At 39.6% G+C, this 18,287-nt stretch overlaps 1 protein-coding gene across 2 annotated transcripts in view; it reads left to right on the forward strand.

Moving 5' to 3' along the window:
• PARVA (parvin alpha) overlaps positions 1 to 18,287 on the forward strand; it is a 144,751-nt gene that overhangs the window by 105,280 nt on the left and 21,184 nt on the right. The window contains exons 5-6 of one of the 2 annotated variants that reach the window (XM_058545998.1): positions 10,609 to 10,749; positions 16,684 to 16,799. In XM_058545998.1, coding sequence (XP_058401981.1) covers positions 10,609 to 10,749; positions 16,684 to 16,799 — 257 coding nt within the window. The remainder of the gene's footprint in view (positions 1 to 10,608; positions 10,750 to 16,683; positions 16,800 to 18,287) is intronic. The other variant, XM_058545999.1, reaches the window with a different exon arrangement.

Below are 18,287 nucleotides of genomic sequence, written 5' to 3' on the forward strand. Positions count from 1 at the left end.
ATGGAGTGGGGGCAGGTAAGTAGCTTTAGAGCAGAGGAACCTGGTATGGGCACTACTTTGGCCAAGTAAACCAGTGATGTCATGTTGATAGCATATACCCTTGATATGATGCAATGAAAAGGGCACTTCACCTCTGGATCTTCCTCCCCAAAACCCGTAACCCCAGTCTAACCATGAGAAAAATATAGGAAAAACCCAGTACTCCTCAAAACTGTCAAAGTCATGAAAAACAAGGAAAGTCTGAAAAACTGTCACAGAAGAGAGGAGACTAAGGGGACAATGATGATTAGGTGTGAACAGTAAAGGACACTGCAGAAAAACTAGTGAAACCCAAATAAAGTATGGAGTTTAGTTAAGAGTTATATACCAATGTCTAGTTCATTAGTTGTAACAAATGTTCTGTAGTAATGTAAGATGTTAACAGGTGAAACTAGATTCAGGATATGTAGGAACAATCTGAACTGTCATTTCTGCTTTTCTATACATCTAAAAACCATTCCGAAATGAAAAATTTATTTAAAAATGAAAGATGAGGCCACATTATAGAGGACCTTCAACTAAGAACTTTAGACTATTTGGTGAGCGGTGGTAACTGCTGATGGCTTGTGAGCAAAGTGACGTGATCAGAAATGGGACTTTAAGAAAATAACCTAGGAGCAGCAGGAGGGTTGCTTAGAGGCAGTGGAGGAAACTCCAGCAAAGCATCTCCTTGTGAGATAACGATAGTATCAAACCAGAGGAGTGACAGTATGGTTGTGGAAAAGCTTTAAGAGATCCTAGTGATGTAGGGAATGTGCAGCTAAAGTAAACCAGGCTGACTCTGAGTGGTGGATGTTGACTGGGGTTGACTCCGTGAATCCCAGGAGGAGCAGCATCTTGAAGGGTCTGATCATATTAGTTTTGAGAGTCGCTTCCCTATACCCATAAATACTTAGGCTGAAGTAGCAGCTAAGCCAAAATTGAAAGACGAGTGAAGAGAAAGACAGGAGGTCTGAGTTCCGATCTTGGTTCTACCACTGAAACATTTCTCCGTAGCCCAGATCACTCTTCTGCAAAACCAGGAAGATATCCTATATGACCTTACAGCTGAGCTGTCCAAAACAGTACCCACTAACCACATGTAGCTGTTAAAAGTAATTAAAATTAAAAATTCGTTTACTTAGTCACACCAGCTACATTTCCAGTGCTCAGTAGCGAAATGTGTCTAGTGGCTACCATATTGGATCGTGCAGAAACAAGCATTTCCATCATAGCAGAAAGTTCTTTTGGACAGCACTACTCTAAGGTCTTCCTGCTATAACAACCATTGATTCTAGGATAGCTGGAGATAATATATACACTGTTATTCTTAAATGGAAGGAGGCATTTTCTGGTCTCTGAAAAACTCAAAAACTGGATGAAATTCTTTTTATTGTTATTCTTTTATTTTTAAGTAGTAGAAAAGCTCTCTAAAATGTCTTACTAAGTAAAAAAAAAAGCATGGTGCAGAACTGTGTGTGTAGTATGTCACTGTGTGTGTTAAGGGACACATCTAATGCTTGAGTATGTAGAGAATATCTCTGGTAATAATCACAATAAACTGTCATTATAGAATGGGCCTAGGGAACTTGAGACTACAATGGAAAGAGGGGACTTAATTTTCACAGCTTGAATTTTTTCCATGTTTGCATATTATCAATCTTAGAAAAAGTGGTAGAGTACATATGTAAATTTCAGTAGCAAAACTGAATTAATCTATCAGTACATGTCAAATAATACTTGATACATTTCAACAGCTATCCCAAATAACATAGGAAGAAAAGGAAATAATCTAAATATGATAAAGACCATTATACAAAACCAAACAGTGAACATATTAAATAGTGAAATATCAAAGACACAGTATTAGGAACAAGTCAGAGATGATGGCTGTCACCACCATTATAAGTGTTTTGGATGTGCTAGTTGCTGTAATAAGACAAGAAAATAGATTTTTGTGTTCAACATTATGTCTAACTAGATGTTCAGACAAATCCTCTTGGTGTATTGCACACTTTAAAAGTCTGGATAAGCCTTTAAAATGTATTTTTTGTATTGCATGGCTGAACTAGTGTGGAAGGGAAGGAAATTCTTCTGATGCCAAAAATGTGGAAGTGTAAATCCAATGAGATAAAGTGTTAATTCCTAGTAGCCTATAGCCTGAGGTTTAGTAGGTCACACATACAGGATCAAGAGACAAAGCTTGAGTGGAGTCTCAGCAGGAAAGGGTGTTGGATCAGAGACCCCCGAATAAAGCCAGGGTCTCTTAAGAGCAACACTTTCAGGTGAACTAGAAAATCTTGTCCCACAGAGAGGCAGTAAGGATAAATGTCTATCTCAGCCTTGGATATGAGTAGAACAGATAAAAGAAAAAGTCTGCCCTTGATAATTCCTTATCACACAGATTTATTTAGAGCTAGGATTCACACTACTTATGTGGCTTTAAAAGCCCCAAACTAAAAATGTAGTTAAAAGTTATCCCAGGTTACTAGTGTTCCCCAAGGCAGAAGCAAACATATGTCCTTTTAGAGGAGTGAACTTTAAACTTAGGCCACCAAGAACTCCTAGAGATAAAATTCCAAGAAAAATGAGCTCAAAATTATGAATCACCAAACACGTGAGAAGCAAACCACCATGAGCAAGCAGCAACAGAAACAATAAACTGTAGATTCATCCCACAAATGCTGTAGATATTAGCAACTGATCAGTTATGGAATATAAAATATGTTTAATATGTCAAAATAAAAGTTTAAAAAGACTATTGAAAGAATGACAAAAGAACACATAACTATGAAAATTGGACAGGTAGATGTGAAAGCAAACCAAATAGAACTTCTAGAAATGAAAAAAATGTAATAATGAAATTAGAAACCTCAATGGATTAGACACAGCTGAAGAAGGAATTGGTGAACTGGAAGATGGCACTCAAGAAATTGCCCAGAATACAGTATTGAGAGACAATGGTGTGGAAAATAAGAACGAGAATTAGGGGGCTGGCCTGGTGGCATAGCAGTTAAGTTCGAACACTCCACTTCAGCGGCCTAGGGTTCGCTGGTTCGGATCCTGGGTGCAGACTGATGCACCACTTGTCAAGCAATGCTGTGGCGACGTCCCATATAAAGTAGAGAAAGATGGGCACAGATGTTTGCCCAGGGCCAATCTTCCTCAGCAAAAAGAGGAGGATTGGCAATGGATGTTAGCTCACGGCTAATCTTCCTCACCAAAAAAAAAAAAGAGAGAGAGAGAATTAAAAGACATAGAGATTGTTCTAAGGGGATCCAACACATGGCTAATTGGAATTCTAGCAGGAGAAGAAAAAAAGAATGGAGTATGGCAATATTTAAAGACATAGTGAATGAGAATTTTCTAGAGTTGATGAAAGATATGAATTCTCACATTCAGGAAGCTCAAGGAATCCTAAACACGATAAATAACAAGAAATCTGTAATTACACACTTTATAATGAAACCTAAGAACACTGAAGACAAAGAAATGATTAAAAGCAGAAAGAAAAGATAGATTATCTATAAAGAAACAACAGACTGAAAGCTGTCTTTCCTCGGGAACAATAAAAGCCAAAAGATATTGAAATGAAATCTTCAAAGTGCAGAAAAAAATTGTCAACTTATAAGTTTATACCCAGGAAAAAACCTATGTTTTAAAAGATGAGGAGAAAATGAAGGCATTTTAAGCAAACTGAGAAGTTTACTACCAACAGACCCTCACTAAAAGGAATTTCTAACGGATGTACTCCAGGAAGAAGGAAAATGAGCTTAATGTCGCAAAGTAAGTCTCAAAAAATTATTATACAAACCAAATTCTCTGACCATGATGCAATAAAAAAATTTTCTTTTAATTAACCCTCCCCATATGTTTGGAAACAAAAATATAATAACTCAGGAATCACTCATACTGGAAAGAGTATTTTAAATATTCTAGTTCTTTGAAGGATGGTTACATTAATATAGTGTAATATTTATGGCAACTGTGTTCATTAGAACATCTCAGTTCTTCTACCATTCAGAGTAATTGAGTTTATTCTGCCCTGTCTTGATACTTAAGAATATTTTGAATATTGTTTCATTGTTTTCTAAAAATAATCTCTCTACAAGTATATTTGGGTGCTAACTTCAAAAACAACTGAAAGGGGCTGGTCCAGTGGCGCAAGCAGTTAAGTGCGCGTGCTCTGCTGCGGCAGCCTGGGGTTCGCTGGTTCGGATCCCGGGCACACACCGACGCACCGCTTGGCAAACCATGCTGTGGCAGCATCCCATATAAAGTGGAGGAAGACGGGCACAGATGTTAGCCCAGGGCCAGTCTTCCTCAGCAAAAAGAGGAGGATTGGCAGATGTTAGCTCAGGGCTGATCTTCCTCACACACACAAAAAAAAAAAAAACTGAAAGATTCAGAAAATAATCCTACCTGAGAAAATTTCCTAAATAGCATCCTATTTCTAAATTATGCCTACTACTTTATAACAAGTTAAACTAATGATGAACAATTTGCGGAATTATGAAAACATGAGAGAAGCAATTTCCTGGAAGAATAAAATTTCAGCAATAGAAAATTTTAATAGAGCTAGCTGAAATTAGCCCAATAAAGAACAAAAGAGGGAAACTAGGAGTCTTGCAAAAGAAGTTATCTTAAAATCCTTAGCAACACTGACTGAAATTACTATTTAACTATAGGAATATTTGAATGGATCTCTTAAATTTTAAGGGTGGAATATTTTTAAAATAAAGTAGGGGGTAGGAATTGCAGAAGAGATTCTCAAATAAATCTTTTATTTTAAAAATGTTGTAAAATTGAAATAAGTAATGTAAGTTTACAAAATAGAGATAACCATGTTTTATCTTATTTGCATGCCTAGAGAAGACTCAGATAAACAATAATAGAACTAATAAGGGGATTTGGTAAGATGACTGTATTCAAGAAGATAATCTGTAAGGCAAAAACTTTTCTCTTTACCAGCAATAATCAGGTGGTAATACATACATACACACACACAGACACATACACACAGAGGATGTATATTGCAACTTTATTACAAATAGGAAAAAAGTGGGATATAACCTGACTACTTATCTATGGGGGAATGGTTGAATAAGTTATAAGTCCTATAATATATTATGCAGTTTAAAAAAATGAGTTATATCAATATGTATTGAGATAGAAAAATACTCATGATATGTGTTTGAGTGAGACATGTATCATATAGAAACTAAAAAAGCAATAGAAAAGATCAATGAAACTAAGAGCTGGGTTTTTGAAAAGATAAACAAAATTGACAAACCTTTAGCTAGACTCACCAAGAAAAAAAGAGAGGACTCAAATAAAATTAGAAATGAAAGAGATGTTACAACTGATACCACAGAAATACAACGGATCATAAGAGGCTACTATGAACAATTATATGCCAACACATTGGACAACCTAGAAGAAATGGATAAATTCCTAAAACATACAATCTACCAAGACTGAATCATGAAGAAAGAGAAATTCTGAGCAGACTGATTACTAGTAAGGAGATTGAATTAGTAATCAAAAACTTCCCAACAAACAAAAGTCCAGGATCAGATGGCTTCACTGGTGAATTCTACCAAACATTTAAAGAGGAATTAATACCAATCCACCTCAAACTTCCAAAACATAGACCAGGAGGGAACACTTCCAAGCTCATTTTACAAGACCAGCATTACCCTAATACCAAAACCAGACAAGGATACCACAAGAAAAGAAAATTACAAGCCAATATTCCTGATGAACATAGATGCAAAAATCCTCAACAAAATATTAGCAAACTGAATTCAACAATACATTAAAAGGATCATACACCATGAACAAGTGGGATTTATTCAGGGATGCAAGGATGGTTCAACATCCACAAATCAATCAATGTGATACACCACATTAACAAAATGAAGGATAAAAATCATATAATCGTCTCAATAGATGCAGAAAAACCATTTGACAAAATTCAGCATCCTTTTATGATCAAAACTCTCAACAAAATGGATAGAGAGGGAACATACCTCAACATAATAATGACCATATGTGATAAGCCCACAGCTAACATCGTACTCAACAGTAAAATGCTGAAAGCTTTTCCTATAAGATCAGGAACAAGACAAGGATAGCCACTCTCACCACTTTTATTCAACATAGTATTGGAAGTCCTAGCCAGAGCAATTAGGCAAGAAAAAAGAAAGAAAAGGAAAAGGCATCCTAATTGGAAATAAAGAGATAAAAACTGCGACTATTTGCAGATGACATGATATTATATACAGAAAACCCTGAAGACTCCACCAAAAAAACTGTTACAACTAATAAAGGAATTCAGTAAAGTTTCAGGATACAAAATCAATATTAAAAAAACCTTTGTGTTTCTATACACTGATAAACAAGCTATCAGAAACAGAAATTAAGAAAACAATCCCATGTACAATTGCATCAAAAAGGATAAAATACCAAGGAATCAATTTAACCAAAGAAGTGAAAGACCTGTATGCTGAAAACTATAAGACACTGACAAAAGAAACTGAAGAAGACACAAATAAATGGAAAGATATTTTGTGCTCATGAATTGGAAGAATTAGTATTAAAAGTTCATACTACCCAAAGCAATCTACACATTCAATACAATTCCTATCAAAATTCCAATGGCATTTTTCACAGAAATAGAACAAACAATCCTAAAATTTGTATAGAACGATAGAAGACTCTAAATAGGCAAAGTGATCTTGAGAAAGAAGAGCAAAGCTGGAGGCAACACACTCCCTGATTTCAAAGCATATTACAAAGCTATAGTAGTCAAAACAGTGTGGTATTGGCGTAAAAACAGACACGTAGATGAATGGTACAGAATAGTGAGTCCAGAAATAAACCCATGCATATATGGTCAATTAATTTATGGAAAAGGAGCCAAGAATATACAGTCTCTTCAATAAATGGTATTGGGAAAACTGGATAGCCACATGCAAAAGAATGAAACTGAACCACTATCTTACAGCATACATAAAAACTAACTCAAAATGGATTAAAGACTTGAACATAAGACCTGAAACCTTAAAACTCCTAGAAGAAAATGTAGGCAGTAAGCTCTATGATGTCAGTCTTGGCGATGATTTTTTGGATTTGACACCAAAAGCAAAAATAAACAAGTGGGACCACATCAAACTAAAAAGCTTCTGCACATTAAAGGAAACCAACAAAATGAAAAGGCAACTTACTGAATGGTGGAAAATATTTGCAAATTGTGTATCTGGTAAGGGATTGATAGCCAAAATACATAAAGAACTCATGCAACTGAATAGCAAAAAAACAAACAATTCAATTAAAAAATGGGCAGAGGATCTGAATAGACACTTTTCCAAAGAAGACATACAGATGGCCAACAGGCACATGAAAAGGTGCTCAGCATCACTAATCATCAGGGAAATGCAAATCAAAACCCCAATGAGATATCACCTTGCGCTGTTAGAATAGCTATTATCAAAAAGATGAGAAATAACAACTGTTGGTGAAGATGTGGAGAAAAGGGAACCTTGTGCACTGTTGGTGGGAATGTAAATTGGTGCAGCTGTATGGAAAACAATATGGTAGTTCTATTTTTAATTTTTTGAGGAACCTCCATATGATCCAGCAATTCCACTTCTGGGTGTTTATCCAAAGAAAACGAAAACACTAACTTGGAAAAGATATCTACACCCTCATGTTCACTGCAGCATTATTTACAATAGCCAAGATGTGGAAACAACCTAAGTGTCCATCAATAGATGAATGGATAAAGAAAATGTGATATATATACACAATGAAATATTACTCAGCCACAAAAAAGAAGGAAATCTTGCCATTTGCGACAACATGGATGGACCTTGAGGGCATTTGCTAAGTGAAATAAGACAGACAGAGAAAGATAAATACTGTATGATTTCGCTTATATGTTGAATCTTAAAACAAAAAACGAGCTCATGGATACAGAGAATAGATTAGTGGTTGCCAGAGTGGGTTGGGGGAGTGGATAAAATGGGTGAAGGTGGTCAAAAGGTACAAAAAAAAATGAGTTATATCCATATATATTGACATAGAAAGATATTCATGATATATATTTGAATGGAAAAACAACCAGTAGCAGAAAAATGTACAAACTGTACATTTTTGTGAAATGAAAACTCTCATTAACAGAGAGAGAGAGAAAAAACAAACTCTTTGTTTGTGTGTGTATTATGAGCATGAAGAGATACACCTAAAATCGTTAATAAGAAGTACTTCAAGATATTCCTTTTACTCAAATCTACATAATACCAGTGTCAATGCCTGAAACAAAATATCCAACAACAAAAAATTAAAAGGAGATAAATCCAAAGCATAATAACCAAAGTGGAAAAGGTAAAGCAGAATTACATTTTCTAAAGAATTAGTAATGCAAAAAAATAAAGCAAAGCCATGAAAACTCTTCTCCTGAATAAGCAATGCAAGATGCTAAAAAACAGAATTTTTTTTTAATTTTAGCAAGAATGCCTTATAATTTTAGCATCATGGATGCTTAAAAATATTGGTGGAAACAGAGAAACAATGAGTGTTCCAGTAGGTCGTGTGTAAAATCCAATTTTTAAAAAATGAGAACAGAATGGACAACAGTGCAAGAAAAAGTTATTGACCTAGAAAACAGACTCAGAGAGCTACACTAGTCATTCTAAGAAGTCCAATGCCAGAAGAAAGTTATACGTGTGAAAATTCATAGGCAGTGATGTAGTACAACAGGTCTAGCAAAAAAGTGTCTCTTGTGCTCCCACTCCCAAGACAGTCGTCACTAATGTACCCAGAAGTCTTTTCTTCTGAGCCAAGATAAGTCTTCAGAAGTTTCCTGAACCTAGCATTTGGGGCAGCCTCTTCCATGTTACCAAAATTGTAATTGCAATGTAAGATGAAAACAGCTTGTCATACCTTCAGTAGGAAAGGATCCAAGATAAGAATTCACAGCCTAAAAATGGAAAAGGCACGCAGGGTCTCTTGAAGATTTAACATCCAAGCGGAAGAGATTTAAATATATGCTTGTTAAACCCCTGAACTTTAGCAATAAAGAATGATGGCCTCAAGCAACTAAAGAGAAAGATAACCTTCAGGCCATCACAGATAAGACCAGCATGAGATCATCCTATCAAGGTGCAGAAAAGAATTCTTAAATCCACAGAACCTGTAGAAATTATCTAGTGGGCAACCTCATCTTCAAAGAATTACCCAAGACACATTTGACTTGAGTAAGCTACAACTACTGAAAAATAAAATAAATAATGTAAGCCACTCTTAAAAATGAGGAGAAAAGACAGTTTAAACATGTTTCAGAGAGTCAGTTCTCTCAATCCTTCAATGAGTTTTGGAGAGTGAATTAGGTGAATCCAAGAGCAGACAACATATTTCCCATTAGGAAATCCAAAGTTGTTCTTCTTAATACATAAAAATATAAATTTATTATTTTTTTAATTTTATTTATTTTTTTCCCCTAAAGCCCCAGTATATAGTTGTATGACATGGCTGCACATCCTTCTAGTTGCTGTATGGGGGACGCAGCCTCAGCATGGCCAGAGAAGTGGTGTGTTGGTGCACACCCGGGATCCGAACCCGGGCCGCCAGCAGCGGAGCGTGCGCACTTAACTGCTAAGCCACGAGGCCAGCCATAAGAATATAAATTTAGACTAAAAATGATTAGACTTTTTTGCCTTTAAGTATTTAGGGGTTATGTTATGGCATACAACAACCATTGATTTAAAAACACATCATTATATAAGTACCACTCAGAAAGAGAAAAAATACTTCAATTAAACTGTTACCCAGGGCTTTCTTATTGTTTAGAATTTCTGTTTTCTACTTTTTGAAAGTGTTCCTGTAGGCTTGTTGAGCCGTGGGAGTGTCCACACTGTGAAGAGCTATGACTGAGTTCACGCTCGTGGAAGCAGTGATGACTCATTTCTTCCACCTGGGTGACAGCAGTTGTGGGACGCCATCAATTTTAAGACAGAACCTGATTTGAGGGATGTGAAAATGTGTAAAAAATATGTGCCTTAGAATTGATGAAATAGAACACATCCAATAAGTTACCTTCCAGGCAGGTTTAAAAGGAAAGAAGGTGCTTGAAACAGATAAATACGATCTGGCATGACACGTATTGTGCTACAGGAATGTACAAAATGCCTTAGATAAGGACTTGACCACAGCCCAGGGGAAGCATGGAAGGCATTCCAGTCGGGGCACAGAAATGTCCTTGGAGAAGGCAGAATTGAAAAGAAGAGGGAAAAACCCAGAATGATGGAACAGAGTTCAAATTATGACAGGCTGGGTCAAAGGCCCCACTCCTGCAGGCTTGGGATCTTATAATTTAAAGATTCAAGACACAATCACAAGGTTTTCACAATACTGGAGCCACCGGTGCCACCATCAGACAAGGTGGGGAGCAGTCTCAATATAGATTTGTTGATGAGTGAGTGAATGTGTGAGAGCATGCATATGGGTGTGAGTGAATGAATGAGTGCATGAGTTAGGGTTATCTGTGGCTGAAGATAACAGCTGGTCTCCTTTCCCTTGTCACCCCAGAGAAACTTGAGAGTGAGAAGCTGAACGTTGCTGAGGTCACCCAGTCAGAGATTGCTCAGAAGCAGAAGCTGCAGACTGTCCTGGAGAAAATCAACGAAACCCTGAAACTTCCTCCCAGAAGCATCAAGTGGAATGTGGACTGTGAGTTTTACAAAGGAAAGTGGCACTGTTAAATGACACGTGGGTCTCTACTATGGGGTTTCCCCAAGAGGCTACCCAGTAAGCTGGCAGGCCCTGGGTGGGTGCAGACCCATTTATCTTTGATCAAGATGTGCCCTTCCTTAGAAAGAAAACTTACCATACACACTCTGGGGGAAAGATAGCAAAATCTCAAAATCCAGTGTGTCTTTTCTGTAAAAGGCTGTCTGTAGAAACCTCCTGTGAGTTTGGAAGGGGAAGGAAATCCATATTCATTGAGCTACTTCTGAATCCGAGCACAACCTTTCGAGAGCGCTGCTGTCTCCAGCTTGTAGAGATTTTGGGAAACAGAGAACCCTACGTTCAGGCAGCTGGGAAGCCAGAGAGCAAGGACTTGGCTCTGTTCCAAAGCCCATGCCCTTCCTCTCACCCCCTTATTTTCTAGAAGGAGCAAAGATGTGGCTGAGATCGTAGGCACTCCAACAGGATTTTTTTTTTTTTTTGCCCCCAAAACCCCAGTAGATAGTTGTATGTCATAGCTGCACATCCTTCTGCTTGCTGTATGTGGGACGTGGCTTCAGCATGGCCAGAGAAGCGGTGCATAGGTGCGCGCCCTGGATCCGAACCCGGGCCGCCAGCAGCGGAGCGCACGCACTTAACCGCTAAGCCACGGGGCCGGCCCATCGAACAGGATTTTAAAATTCAGGTTTTCACAGCTAGTAGCTCAAGGATCTCAGCAAGTATAAACCATTCATTCTTTTGCTGTCTCAAGGGCCTGGGTGCCTAACGGGGACTTAATGAGTCCGTATCAGAGTCAACATTAAATCAGCAGATTCAGTGAATCCAGAAACAACTACATATTTCCCACAGGGAGTCCAAAGTTATTTTATTCTTTGTAATAGATATAAAAATAGATTTAGATTGTGGTTTTTGCCTTTAAGTATTAAGGGGTTAAGTACTATACCTTACTGCGTCCAACTTACACAACTTAAAATGGACTCCCCCCACCACCACCACCAAAAAAAAACGCCTTTCAAATTTGGGAAAGAAAAAGGAATCTTCACCTCTCGTGTTAGAGCCCCAGGAGCTGCCAGCCACGATCTCTAACATCCGACATTGGAGGCCAGATGCCAAGTACCCCCTCCGGGAGAATTACACCTTTGCACAGTGTGACCAGCTACCTCGCTCAGCACTAGGAACAGGGCATCCTCTGCCGGGCAGAGGGAGACACCTGAGCGCAGGAGGAGGGGAGACCACGGCTCTGTGCCCTACATGCTATCCCGTGTCCCAAGAATGCTAATAGTGTTCAGTGGCGGAGAAAAAAGGGGCTTGATCCCTAGTTTGGGAAATGTATCTGCATTTTGGAAATCCACAGTAGTCATAAGCATTAAAGTCCTCTGATGAAGACCCCCTACTTAGTTTTATTTGACCCTGTTTCCCACTCCTTTGAATATGGACCATCTCCACATACCCCTCCAAACAAAACACCTTTTGACTTATCAAGGAACCTAATTTGGGAAAGATGGAGATAGAAGAATGGACTTTTTAAAGCCACATCAGGACAGTTATCTTCAGTGGTTTTGAATGATTTGTTTTGGGTTCACATTTACTTTCATCTCTTATAGGGAAATGTGTACGAGTAAAATAATCACTCATATTACCACTCTTATCTGGCTATTTTCGTTTTTTGCCCACTACTGTCCATATCAATGCATATTTTTACTTGAAGTCATATACACTCTTGTGTTTTGTTATTTTCTCGTAATATTATATCATACATATCTTCCATATTCCCATGTGATCTTCATAGTTATAATTGTTGATAGCTGCTCTCTTTCATGGGGTAAGATATCCCATAGTTAACTTAAGCCCTATGTTGACGTTCATCCTTTTGGGATGTTTGCCAGCCTGTGGCTAATATGAGATAGTGCCAAGTTGAATTTCTTAGGTTGTGTATCTTTTTGTTTCTCTCGAATTATTCTCGTCAGATAGATTTCCAGAACTGAGATGAATTACTAGGTCAGAGGGAATAATTATCTCAAGCTCCCTGCGATGCCTTGGGGCTTCGAGAAGCGCTGGGCCTGTTTACAAGGCAGTGGTTTATAAGGAATGTGGTGGGCCCCACTCCTGGGGGGAGGCTTCCACCACTCCTCTCTCAGGTATCTCCCCTGGCTGCTTCTGAGGACGTTGTGACATCTTTCTGATCAGGATAAAGGTGGCAGGGACAGCTGCTAATTCACTGAGGTCCTTGACCCAGGGCTTTAGGGAGCTCTTCTTTTTCTTTCTCTTTTTATTCACAACAATAATTTTTATTATTGAAAATTTAGAAAATACAGATAAGTTAAAAGAGATTTAAATAACATCTAACGTACTTATGGTGCATACTGTATGCCTTGTACTATTCTAAACATTTTACATACTTTGATCTTTGTAATCCTCACTCAACCATCTGAGGTAAGAATTCTATCATCCCCATTTTACGGAAGGGAACATCGAGACGTGGAGAGGTTAAGAAACAATGAATATAAGCTGCATGAGGGCAGGCATTGTCTCTTCACTGCTGTATCCCTAGAACCTGGAAGAGTGGCTGGCATATACTAAGCACAATAATATTTACTAATGGAGCGTCATTGTCCAAAGTCACACAGGTGGTGAGTGGTGGAGTCAGGAATGAGCCTGAGAGAGCCCGGCTGCACGGCCTCTGTGCTAAGCCTACACATACTGCCCCCATAAGTTGCCCACCCAGAGACAGCACTGTCAGCCTTGTGGTGTGTCCCTTCAAGTCGTGTGTGTGTGTGTGTGTGTGTGTGTGTTGGAAATAAATAGATCGATAAATAAAATGTGTGTACATATTTATATACAAAATATATATATTTACTTTTACAAAACTGAGATCAACCTGTATATGTCGTTTAAAAGATGTATGTCTTTACAGATCATTAAATATTCTTCTATATGTCACTTTTATTATATAATATGACATAGTATGGATGTATCATAATTTAACTAATGATAGATTTTAAGATTGTTTCTCATTTTTTCACTAATATTAATACAGCCTGATAAGTTCTCTCTGCTTATTGCCATAATTACTTCTTTAGGATAAATACCTAGGAGTGGTAGTTTAGGGCCAAAGGATATGTACATTTTTAAGGTCATAATACATATTGTCAAGTTGTCTCCAAAAAATTACAGCAACTTATTTCTACCACAATTCATGTTGAGAGGACTGTTTCTAACTCAGCAGCTCCTTTGAAATGATTTTCCAGCCCTAAAGAGACACTTTGGAGCATGAGCACTGCTCTCATTCTGCACATTGAGTGTAGGAGCCCAGTGGCCCTGGATTCTGTCTAGCATCAGGGACAAAACTCCCAGGAGATGTGCTGAGAGATGGCAGTGAGGAGGATGCCCAAATATGCAAAGGTGACTAGAATTTTTCTTAGTTGAAAAGATAACATATCTGTATTCTAAAGAAAATTTTGAAATAGGAAAAAAAACTATCTTTCCCCTCTAGCATAACTATTTTCTTTTTTTTAATATTTCTCTCCAAGTCTTGGCCACAAGTACATGCTTGTGTGCATGCATGTGTGTGTACATGTGTGTGTATATATGTATGTGTATGTATATGTATGCATATATACAAATATATGTATAAGTATTTATGCATGTGCATATCCATAAATGTGTATATTTACATTCTATTGTTTCTCTTTAACATTACATTATTAATATTTATAGCTACATTGTCTTAGCAATGATTTTCAATATGTGCAAACTGTTCCCTTCTGTGAGTATACCATAATTTATTAAAACGAAGACTATTAAACCATGCTTGGCCCAACCTAGGGCTTTCCAAGGAGAATCTCAGGCATCCTTGAGACGAGCAGCAGCTGTGAGTTGGCTGCAGGTGGGACCCGAGCAATTGTACTGCTTTCATCGGTTTTGCCTTGCAGCTTTTAGAACAAAGAATTTCACTGCTTAATAAAAAAAAAATTTGGAAACCACTGGTCTAAACCACCCTCTTGCTATTGGATATAAGTGTTTCCCAGCTTTTTAAAAAATGATAATATATTACACAATAATTAGCATCTTTGTATGCATAGCATGTATATGCATGAGAGAGAGAGAGAAAAAGAGAGTAACTGTGTAATTATTTCTTTTGAAAAAAATTCCCAGGAGGACAGAGCACTCATTGAGAGTCTGACATCTGTATGGTGCTTACGATATAGCTCTGTATTTCTTACCAAGACAGTCGAGATAACGGACAATGTCAGCAGGGTGTGAGAACAACCTTTTTGACGACAGCTTTTCCAGCATTATATTTTATCATTTAAAAAGGGGCGAGGTAGCAAATGTCCTTACAACCCTCAGTGACTGGACTGATGGTGTGGCAGTTCTGATCAGAAGAGCAAACGTGGATTTTGCCTGTCTGTCAGTGAGCACACCAACCATGTCAGTAGGCCGGTCCCACGCCAGGAGCCTTTTTTGAGGGTGTAATTGTGCGTCAAGCTAGTTGACAATGCCTAAAAGCCCAGAACTGAAACCCTCTTCTGGAAAGCGAGGAGTCAGGAGCCATTCATCTGCTCTTTGGTGGTGGTGTTGAGCTGTTGGTCATAGTCAGTGGAAAACCTTCTTTAAAGTAGTGGTGATAGCAAGAACCTCTACCCAAGGAATGTCTGAATCACTTCCTTTTCCTAGTGATTTTTCAAAGCTTCTGTTGGGGCAGACTCATTGATCCTAGGGCAGAGAGCATGACTCCCTGATAATGGGCCCAGTTCATGCTAAGTACACAAAATGGGCATTTTTTGTTCCATCCTTAAATGCCCCCAGTAATGAAGAGCCAGGAGGCTGGTAGGACTGTGAAGGCAGGTCAAGTATCTGGTGAATCATCCCTTTTATGAGAAAGAAAGGGGAGAAAGTTGATGTGCTTTAATTGCCTAGGTGCCAGGCACTTTCTCATAAATTATAATAAAAAATATCAGCCATTCCTAGGCATCTGCTATGTGCTAGGAGCTTTGCCTATATTATCTCTGGGAATTCTTATAACCTATATTTCTGCATAGGTACAGTTATCCCCATTTGTGAAGTTGAGCAGATTGAGGCTCAGAGGCCTCGAGTGGCCCACCCGAGTTCATGTAGGCAGTGAATAGAGGGTAGAATTGTCGAGTCAGAACTCGAGCTCCACTCTGCCTGACGCTGTGTGCCCCATTACATCACAGTCTTTTTCTCCTCTCACCTACTGTGAAAACTTCAACCCAGTAGTTGCCCAGCCTTCTCTAGCATAGATGGCTTAACATCCAGCACATAGCTCGGTAGCTATAGAAGCCAAGTGGGTCACGAACATCCCCTCCCAGCTATTCCCCAAGGGGCATTGCCCAAACTGACTATACATGGCACTCAAGAGAGCAACAAAGCCCTTTAGATGTCTCTCAGGCCTTCCTCCAGGGATCTTAAAGCCCCCGTGAAGGAAGGGATCCAGTGTTCCTGGCTCAGGGTCCATTTATGGCGGGCCTGCTGTGTTTAGAGCCTTGGGACAAGGGCAGTGGTGATAACCCAAAGAGTCAGAGTCAGATGGGAAGGGAGGGGGTGCAGAGCAGACTCGCACATGGTTATTAGAAGAGAGTGAACAAGAGCATGGGGTGGCAGAGGGCAGAATTCAGCCGTTGCCAGAGTCCCGGTGGGAACCTTGGATTAGAGTGGAAAGGTCCTACACTGGAAATCCAGCAATAGCATGACTCAAGAATAAGCTCCAGGGGACCCAGCCGAGGACTGAGGGGGCCCAGGGTGAGGCCTGTGATGACTAAGGGTGTCTTCTGACCCCTAGGAGTGAGCTGAAAGGGGCACTGGGTGTGGTACTGCTACAGTTTGAATATCTGCTTGTATCTACCTAGAACCTAGAAGAAGATTCTCTAATTTTTAAATCATCTTTTGTTTTAGCTGTTCATGCCAAGAGCCTGGTAGCCATCTTGCATCTACTGGTTGCTCTGTCCCAGTATTTCCGGGCACCAATCCGGCTCCCAGACCATGTTTCCATCCAAGTGGTTGTGGTCCAGGTAAGGTAGATACCACTACAAACACCGGTGCCCTTAAAGAGGCTGAGTTCCTGTGAAAGCTAAGGCACCCTGGGGGGCTCGTTAGAAGGACAGCTGAATGAAGGCTGAGTGTCCTGGGGTGTGCTCCGTGTTGGGAGGCACGTGACTGACCTTTCTGATGCATGCGGGCTTATCCCTGATATGTGTGCAAAGAGTGGAATAGCGTGTGCTCGTGTATGGGGTAGGCTTGTGTGGGGCACGTGCCTGGGATTTACCCTCCTTCGTCAGGAGGGTGTCTGTGTAATGTATATTTGAGGGTGTGTGGTGTGTATGTGTGTGAGGTATATGTAATAGGATCAGAGGGGAGATGTATCCTTGTGTGTGTGTGTGTGTGTCTGTCTGAGTGTCTGTGTGTCTGTGTGTCTATGCCCTGCAAGCCATGGAGAATCATCATTTTTTGGTTAAATGATGCACAGGTATTGGGAAGAGACCGATATCTGTGCACGTGAAGGCGTGCGTGCATGCGTGCATGTGTGTTTGAGAGAGACCCCGACTGGCTGTGTCGGTGTTGAGGGCACTGCTGCTTTTCACCCACCCAGAGAAGCACAGCTGGGATCTCAAGTCATCTTTTCCAGATTGTTGGATGGAATTTCCATTCACATATGGCTGTGTAATTTCCACGGTGAGGGTGTGCTCTCTCCCCGTGACTATCTCACTCTGCTCCTAACCCCATTAGATACTCAAATTTAATTTTGTTTTCCAACTTTATGCCCATTTAGCAAAAGGTCATCATTTTGTTTGCTTGTTTCTGTTCTTTTCCAAATAAACATGCTGCCAGGGAGAGCTCCCCTTATGAGCAGCTCCCTGGGTATCCAGGGTTATCCAGGGTTCTGGAGGAGAGAACAATATGGCAGCTCTGCCGTACCTGGGTGGGGAAGAGCCGTGAGGGCTGAGTAAGCCAGGCCAGTTTCCAGGATAAAAGGTCTTTGAGCTGAGCTTTCAGGGATCAGAAGTTAAAGCGAAGGGAGAAGGAGATGGGGGCACTGCTCAATCAGCGATTCAGTTGCGCCCTAATGAAAAAGTATTTCTTCTACACCTCTGGGTCCTTAACTTGCTTAACATCAAGGGGTTATAATAGGAATATGACACCTTGGCCCTGCCTATCAAGAGATAAGGCTACACAAAAGCAGCAGAGAGGGCTATCAGGAGCCCATAGTCAATGCGAGTGTGTGTGGGTCAGACACTAAGTGCAGCTGACTGAAAGAGACTAATTGGCCTCATTTATTGAGCACTCAGCTGTGTCAAGCCCGGAGTTAAGCATTTCATGTCTGCTATGGATATGTGGCCAGCCCAGAGCATCCTGGTCCAAGCATCCTCCTAGTCAATCCGGGCCATCTCTATTGTGTTATTTTTACCAATCAATAATGCGTAAATCCATTTCATTATATTTTTAAAAACTGTGATTCAAGATTTGAACAGGAGGGGAGGTGGGCCTCCTATTTTGAAACA

Source organism: Diceros bicornis, chromosome 7 (assembly GCF_020826845.1).
Source record: "Diceros bicornis minor isolate mBicDic1 chromosome 7, mDicBic1.mat.cur, whole genome shotgun sequence".
Lineage (NCBI taxonomy): Eukaryota > Metazoa > Chordata > Mammalia > Perissodactyla > Rhinocerotidae > Diceros > Diceros bicornis.